Source organism: Terrapene carolina, unplaced genomic scaffold, assembly GCF_002925995.2.
Source record: "Terrapene carolina triunguis isolate 2854851 unplaced genomic scaffold, T_m_triunguis-2.0 Scaffold50921, whole genome shotgun sequence".
NCBI classification, from domain to species: Eukaryota; Metazoa; Chordata; order Testudines; family Emydidae; genus Terrapene; species Terrapene triunguis.
In genome coordinates, this window is record NW_020715272.1 from 4103 (window position 1) to 12901 (window position 8799).

The following is an 8799-nucleotide window of genomic DNA, read 5'->3' on the forward strand; positions in this document are numbered from 1 at the left end:
ACAGCCCTTTTCCACGTAGGGCCTGATCTTGTGAGGAGACCAGTGCTTACGGAGAGATGCTCAGTGTCTGTAACTGGATTCAATGGGATCTGAGGGTACTTGGGATCACTCCAGAGAATTCATCTCTCATTGGATTGGGCCTTTGTATTGTCTTTGGGGCAGAGAATGTGCTCTGCTCTATATTTTATAAAGCATCACATAAGTCTGAGGCATTGTATAATTCATTAATAATGAAAATGAACAAAACCACTGTTTAATGCATCAGACTACGAATCAGAAGGCTTAAAAGAGATCAGAGGTAAAATTGTGTTGAAAGGCAGCATCCTACTACGGCATCATCTTACCTTGTTTGTACTTGGAGAAGCTGCTTTGCAGAGCTCTCAGCTGCCCTTCCAAAGTACTTACTTGTCTTTTAAGGAGATTGATCTCTGAATGAAGAAAGTTGCATTAATCTTAATGTTAAAAGAAATAAGTAATACAGACAAATAACAGCAGACCTGTAGTTTCTACTCTAGATGTCTTGGTTATGATCTAAAGCTCTATATGTCCAGGTTATAGATCTAAACCTGGATTGCCTAGCTTTTTTATGGGATAAGAATTACACAGGATGTGTGGATGTGTCTATCCATAACCTGAAGGAAAGATTGCATCATTTCTACTTACTCCTTCTCTTTAAGGACAGGCCTGGACTAAACATCGTTACACTATCCACACATATAGTGCTTGGGGACCAAAGTCTGTAGATATATCACTTTCTGAGGGCTGGTCTACAATACCACAGTAAATGGATCTAACTCATGCAACTTCAGTTACGTGAATAACGTAACTGAAGTCGACGTAGTTAGATTCACTTACCGCGGTGGCTACACAGCATTGTGTCGATGGGAGAGCATCTCCCGTCGACTTCCCTCACGCTTCTCAGGGAGGTGGAGTACACAAATCGATGGGAGAGTACTCTCCCATTGATTTAGCATGTCTTCACCAGACCCACTGAATTGACACTCACTGCATCAATTCTTGCAGCAGTACCGATCTACCGGTAAGTGTAGACATGGCCTGAGTGCCCAGACTGGTCGTCCTGGGCTACATAATGCTAAAAATGCTTTCCCCATTGCTACTATATCACTGAGATGTGTCATTTTACATTCGGTAAACAATTAGGTGGAGTTGGAGGAGGGTGTTTTGAAGTTGTAGATGGTTGTTGGGGGGGGGGCACTTCTAAATGGTACCCTAGGGACGGTTCACAAATTGTTACGAGCTTGGACATGCTGGTTTTAGTTTATCTACATATGAGGTATTATCTAGATCTCAATTTATTTATCTAGATAATATACATACACACATACAAACACTCTGTAACAGACAATCTGCATCCTGGGATAGTGCAATATTTTGATTCTCTCATTACTCTCAGCATGATCTCATTTTAGCAAGCTACCAAAAGTGATATCCAACATCCACCTTGGGTTAATGTCTGTGTTAGAGGGGTAGAAAATAATGGATAGTTAAGCTCTAGTGAAGCGTTTTATCATTTGGTCTAAAGTAAGAAGCTCCTTGCCCCTCCCCCTTCAATCTAGGGATTAAAATAATCTACAGTGAGCTATATCCACAAATATACTGGAGTCCTCATGAAAATTTCAAGGTATTTTTTCCTCGATCAGAAAAGAGCCAGAAAGGAAGCAGTAAAATTTTTAAAATTATTTTTGAAAATATAAATTCATCATACATAGGGAGATTTTGTAATTACTAGAATGGGTTTACTATTCTGTGATTTTTATGATTTGAAATCTTCGCTCCATTATGTAAATAGGAGTTTTGTCATTGACTTCAGTGGGACCAGGATTCTATCCATGAAACAGATGGCTGCTATATAATTTATAAGATACTACTGATTAATCTTATATTTCACAGTGATATTTTGATCTTTATATCTAGGTAATGTCTTGCATTTTGTAGGTGAACCAGTTTTACATAATGTAAATTATGCACATGTAAATTGAATATACATTGGTAGAGAGAGAATCTCTCCTCATACATTTTTTCCCCAGATGGGGCTTACTTGAGCCCACTTGTGGATGTGGGGCAGAAAGTGGTCCAAAATTCATTAGCACACACCAACAGAGAAAACCCTTAAGTCCCTTCCCCAGCAAACAAACAAACCCCATTGCTTTACTTACCTGAGAGTCCACTGTCTCCCTTTGTTCCTTTTTCACCTACTGAACCTTTATCACCTTTTAGCCCAGGAGAACCAATTTGCCCTTTGGGGCCCTGTAAACCTGAGCTTCCTTGTAACCCTGTTGTTAGATCAAGTGAAACAGATACAAAAAGAACAAGTTAATCTGCAGGTAGTTTTCTAATTTCATATATAAAATAATGGGCATTTACACACCGTCTTTCTTCTAAAAATCTCATAATATTTTACCAACAATCAATCAATTTAGCCTTGATGCTGTCTTTGAACTAAGCAAATAAAGTAACTGAGATCCAGAGAGGTCAACCCTATTGGCCAAGGTCACTTAGTGGAACAGTAGCAGGGCTAGGTATAGAACCCAGGTGTCCTGACACGCAGTACACTGCTCTAATAAATGGATAACCGTGCTCTCACATATTTTTATTTATTTGAACACGGGCTGAGATCCAGGGATCCCTGAGTTCTAATAAAAGCTCTAATGCTAATCTTGGACAAATTACAACTTCCACAGGTTGTGCCCCAGTTTCTTCATTTGTAAAATATGGATAATCACACACCTTCAGAATTGATTAATATTTGTAAAGCGCTTTGAAAATGCAAAGCACTATATCACTATTAAGAATTATAATTACAGTAGTGACATATATGCTCTTTGCCGTTTGCTTGATGATACTCTGCCTGAGCAACAATTGCACAGAGAAATGTGAAGAGTGCATCTAATAATGGTAGATGTAACTCCACCATCTAATATCCATTAAATCTAAATGATGAATATCAGATTACTTAGGAATACTAGACTCTCTTATCAAAAATAAAGCAATTTTATTAAGACTTACATAATTCTGACATCATGTAGCGATTGCAGGTAAATACAAATAGAAGTTCTGTTAAGATTTAGCAATTCATGTACTGTGGGGTGATGAAACTAGTTTAGATAAGATATGTCCTTATTTGAACTTAAATTAAGGATTGGTTTACTGTCAGGAAAGTTAGTTTAACTTTCTGGGAATGCTTATTTTTGTACTCCTAACTACACTAAGGGCTTGTCTACACGGGGAAATTGACCAATAAAGCTACAGTGCTATATATCTATTCCACTATTATTATGCCGGCCAATTTCCCTGTGTAGTTAAGCCCTAACTGGCATTGGTTAAACATGGAAACATTGAAATACTGAAATTCTGGTAAAAAAGCAAGCTATTTACTCAGTAGTTTTCAATCGGTTAGAACTAAGAATTCCATGAATTTCATTAGAGAGGCTGTATTTCCAAGAGCTGAATCCTGATTTCTAGGGCAAAGGAGATTTGGTTATGCTTCAGATAAGTGTACAGCCTTTGGCTTTGTATTTAACTAAATGGAATCTTGAACCCTTTCAGCTTGTGTCCGTCATTATCTCCTAAGTCTACGGGACAAGTTCTCGGCCTGTGTAAATGGAGGCAATGGAGCTGTGGAAATTTGCAGCAGAAGAGAAATTGTTAAATTGGAAGCAATCTTTGCAATGCAGAATTCAAGCCTGTCTACATCACTTACCTCTGTCTCCTTTGTCTCCTTTTGCTCCCTTTTCACCTACTGAACCTTTGTCCCCTTTTGGCCCAGGGGAGCCTGCGATTCCTGGCTGGCCCTGCGAACCTGTAGTTCCTGGCAGGCCTAGGGAGTGATGAAGGGAATGAGATGTACAAACCCAGCAATTTTATTCTCAGTGAGTCTCCTGGTGGGAATAATTCTGGGCTTTGCCGGTTACTTGATGATAGACTCTGAGTGAATGCACAGGGAGACTTGAGGAGTGTGTGGATTTTGAAATCTAGCACCATCATGTAACAGATTATAAATATCAGAGGGAAAATTCCTACTGATTTTTGGTGCACAGTCATCAAACTATCCCATCACAGCTAGATGATTCAATTGCGACTTGTATAATTCCCACATCATATAGAAATTAGAGAAAGTTAAAGAAAATTGCACATGTCCAACTGCACAATAACCCACAACTATCTATTTCTGAATACTGTACAGCACCATTAGATTGGAAAGAATCACTGAAGTACACAGTACAGTCTAATGACACCACTTACCTCTCTCCCCTTTTACTCCTTTTTCACCTGGTGAACCTTTATCCCCTTTTGGCCCAGAAGGGCCCGCATTGCCTGGGTTACCCTTCAAACCTGGGACTCCTTGTAATCCTGATGAAACAGGGTGAAAGGGAAATGCATGAAATATTCATTTATATCATAACCCTATTAAAACTACTGTCCCTGCTTGGAAAGATCCATTCTTTTTTTTAATAATGCCTGACTGGTTGCAACTTTGTGTTTGGGCAACAAATTGAGATGAACAGGTTGAGAGTGATGACCAGGAATGTGATAACATACAATCAGTAGTCAATTCAATAATCAAAATTAGATTGCTCTTTTTGGTGCAAAATCCTTGACCCACTCATTTTTTCCAAGGAAAGGGAGTTTTGTTTGAAATTAGAGAATTATGACAAAGTTAAAATCTGTTTTAAAGAGTTCTGTTCATCTGAATTCTGAGTATGCAAAGTCATTCTTATTCATTTTTTAAAATGCTATAAACTAAAAATAGGAAAGTCCTGTTTGGTAGGACCCATATGAAATGTTTGCAGTTAAACAATACAAAACTCATTTGATATCCTCTCTGAAGATGAACACAAAACTAAGACCAGGTTCACTGAAAAGGTCAATAAATTTCACATGTACCTAGATTAGTACTGAATGAACATGCCGTAGCCTCATTTATAATTTTGTCTGAAAATCATGTGAAATTTGTAATTTTGTTACAAAACTGATTGAAATTCAAAGTAAAATATTTTTGGATGAGAAGGTACAAGGATCAAGGCTAGATAAATGCTTTGTTCAAATTCCTGTGAAGCTAAGCCACTGGTCTTTACACAGTTTTACTATAAGGCCCAAACTAAGCCCTACATCCAAACTTTATGGCATAGGCTCATCTCTACTATCAGGAGATTTTCTCTATCCCCTGGGGCAGTATAGGATTGTTCCAATACTGTATACATACATATATTTGGATATTTAACCTAAATTTACTTTTGTTCAGTTTTTATCCCAATAGTAGTAGTTATAAACCCATAGATCATGGATCTTAGGTACTCGAAGGTCCACCATTAAGATTAATTTAGTTGGAGTAAACATGTTTACTTTCAGTTCTGCTTAATTCCAGTTCTTTTAAGCTTTTTTCAGATGATTAATGGCTAGTGATCACATTAACCTTCCCAATCAAAATCATCATAGCTCTTACCTCTATCTCCAGTATCTCCTTTTGTGCCTTTTTCTCCTGGTGAGCCCTTTCCTCCGACTTGTCCAGCAGGGCCCATCTTTCCTGGGGGACCTTGTGACCCTTTTAATCCCTGTAATCCTAGTGTTGGGTCAAAAGAAAAATAATAGATTTAAAAAAGAAAAAAGTGAGTGAGCTGCAAGAGATTTGCAGATGAATAGAATAAGGTTTGTTAACTTAGGGCCAAATTCTGCTTGTAATTCATCTGCAATTCATCAGGGTGTAAATCAGGTAAGAACCTGCTCCTTGTAATCTATAATAAAATATAAAGTCTGGTGAGTGTCTATGGACATGATTAGATTGCAATTTTAGTATCAGTTCATTAACTGTCCACCTCTTCCAAAGTGTCAAGATGCTTTAATGATTTATTTAAGATTAAAATAACTGTGGTAGCAAATGGAAGACACGTGTTGAAAAGGGTGCTCACCCTGGGGCAAGAGTGAAGATATGTAACAGAAATCAATATTGTGTGAATCAAAGAAGAGAATATTCTCCTGTGGGTTTAATTAATCACTACTCTAGACCTGAGCAAATATTGCTAGGAAGTATTGGTTTAATATTCTTGCACATAACACTCACCAATCCGTGCCCACTTTTATTTATGAATTAATGACATTTGTGTTTTTATTCACAAAAATGGTAGAGGAGAGCAAAACCATTCCAAATACCACCATGAATATATATTTGCAAGAGCATTCACAATGCAAAGGCTCCTGTGACTATTTTGAACAGCTCTTTTAATTATTCACACAATAGATTCGGTAAACAATTCAGAACGTTCAAGGATAATTTGTGGACAAAAAGAGGGGAGGAAGGGTGATTTTTGTTTACAAAACTGAAGTCATTCATGCAGGGATGGAAAAGAAAACCAGGGGACTTACAGGAATAAAGAAGCCATGCAAAATAATACCAAATACTCAGAGACGAGTCTGCAAATAAAACTTCACAAAACTGGTCAGCGAGCAATTGCAAAAAATGAGCGAATGTACAAAAATGATTAGCAGTTTGTAGACAACGTACAAAAAGGAATAAGGACTAAATTGTTCAGATACATTATTCACAATGAATAATATGACAGGTTCTTTTAGGTACCTATTGTAAATTAATTAATTCCCTTTTTATAATTTGTAACCAAATGCAATATTATTGAATGAGAAAGTAATCCTTCAATGTAAACCTCGATATGGGAAACCTTTGTTAGTCCTGTAAACCAGTTTTTTTTTTCTAGCATGTATTCTGGGATTTATATTAGGAATTAAGTAATCGTGCAAACTACAATGTAATACCCTACAACGTATCTTGATGGAGCTCTTGCTAAACAAAATTGATCTGAGGTAAGGGGTAGGTAGAAAGGAAAGTGTTTTTATTGTAGCGAAGTTATTTTAAATATTCAGTGTAAATAAGACTACTCTGAAAAGAAATGCCACAGTCAAATTCTCTGTTTTATTTTACTGTGGGAACACTCACTGACCCAAAAGAGTATTTACCCATGTGAGTGGTCCCACTGAAGTCCAAGGATTCACTGAAGTGAATCTAGCCCCAATTGAGTGGTTACATTCAGCATGCATATTTTCGCCTTGTTTGACCCTTTGTCCTCCTCAAACTTCTGGATATTTTTTGGGAAAGAAAATTTAGACAATTTTCACCATTTTTTTTTAAACCAACATAGAGCTAGTCTACATAGTTTGATTTTTTTAAAAACTGGGGAAAATTGCATTTTAAAAATCTGTTTCTGAGCCATGTCTAGCAGTAACAACTTTCAATCACTACCAACGGAAGCCAGATATCAAATTGGTGAGCCAGAGATTAAAGGTTCTACAGCACTTCATCTACCCCAGAGGCATCCAGTCCTATATAGTAAGAGGTTTCATTTTGAATATGAACAATACTGTCAGCTCTATCCCAGCCTTCAGTAATTACCAGTAGGAACATAAGGACCTTCAGGTTTTACATACCGTATGATTAGCTGCATCTTTTTGTACAAGTTTTGCAGAGCTAAATGGTTTCTAGGAAGCATCTTTTAAATGAGTAATGGTTGAAAAATAATACCAGACAGACATGTGAATAGTAAGCATAACATTAGGAAGTAAATACTTCTATACCTTGACTTCCCTTTTCTCCTTTAGGGCCTTCTTTCCCATCTCTTCCATCTCTGCCTGGTAATCCGTTCTGAGCAGGTCCACATACAACTACTGCACATGCACTTAGATCCCATTTTTGAACACTCTGGTTTGGATTTGCAGTGGATGTTTTCAACAGGGATGTTCCCAGAGCAAAAGTGATCAGTGCTGGAAGCAGCAGCATTGTTCAGGTGTCTGAGTTATTGAAAAAAAATCAGAGTTACCCTAAGAGCATTTTGACTCCATGTAATCAGTTTATATTTCATAGTGCAAACTGATTAAACAAAGAAATGTTCAATGCCTACATTCTAGCTCATTTATCTTGGTTTGTCATTATTTTACATAAAGCATCAGTGCTCATGGAAAACACTTTAGTAAATTCTGGACAGATCTTAATGAAACTTTTTTTAAAGTTTGTCCTTTGTTAAATTATTCACCATGCAAAACCAGAATGAACTAAACTTAAGTCCCATCGTGCCATCCACTATTTAAGTGTTTGCAAACACTTGGGCCCTGATCCTGTTCCTTATCCCATGTGGATGGGCACCTATGTGGTTCCCCACTGCAGCCAATGGGGCTCCAGGTAGGTGCAGCGGTCCTCCTGTGCAGAATACATCTGCTGGAGCAGGCCATAATTCTTAAGATTTAAGTGAGCTGAGCAACTGTTTTTCTAGAGAGTGAACTGGCTTGAGCCCTGCTTTGGTGCACTGTGCATGCTGGGGAAGTGGGCACACGGGCTGGACAGGATTGCTGTCCTTGTAATTCAGGACACAACTGCAGTCCTGGTCACACAAATGTTGATGTGGGCAGAGGCTGCTTTGGAGGATTTAGGAAAGGGTCAGAGTCATGACTCTTTCCCCCACACCAGCCAGCAGAAAGGGTCCTAAGGAGCACAAGCTGCACCCTGTTCAAAGGTAGCTCAGTGACTATAGTTCCCTTGTGGTCTTGCATCAATTGTGCCTGCTGAAACATAATGGCCCCAAGAATCTCCTGCTGAGCCACTACCCTTTAAACAGGCTGGGCCAAAAAGTGACAATTGGGCCCTTAAGATCCGGGGATTGATGGTTAACGTAGTGGATTTCTCCCTTTTTGCTAAATACCCAGTTACAGAAAAATATCAGAAGAGATCAAAGGTTTGATTTGTTCAGAAAGGCACTGCACTAAAAGCCAGCTGATAAA

General features: G+C 38.2%; 1 protein-coding gene across 1 annotated transcript; it reads right to left on the reverse strand.

Annotated features, from left to right (window-relative positions):
- Positions 1–344: 344 nt before the first annotated feature.
- On the reverse strand, positions 345–7804 carry LOC113405794 (pulmonary surfactant-associated protein D-like; the record flags this gene model as incomplete). The annotated part of the gene is made up of 6 exons (XM_026647049.1): positions 7603–7804; positions 5465–5581; positions 4264–4371; positions 3722–3838; positions 2178–2294; positions 345–428 (listed from the first exon to the last, which is right to left on the reverse strand). Coding segments are annotated over exons 1-6 (745 nt in total), but the record flags the coding sequence as incomplete, so codon positions are not given.
- Positions 7805–8799: the final 995 nt, after the last annotated feature.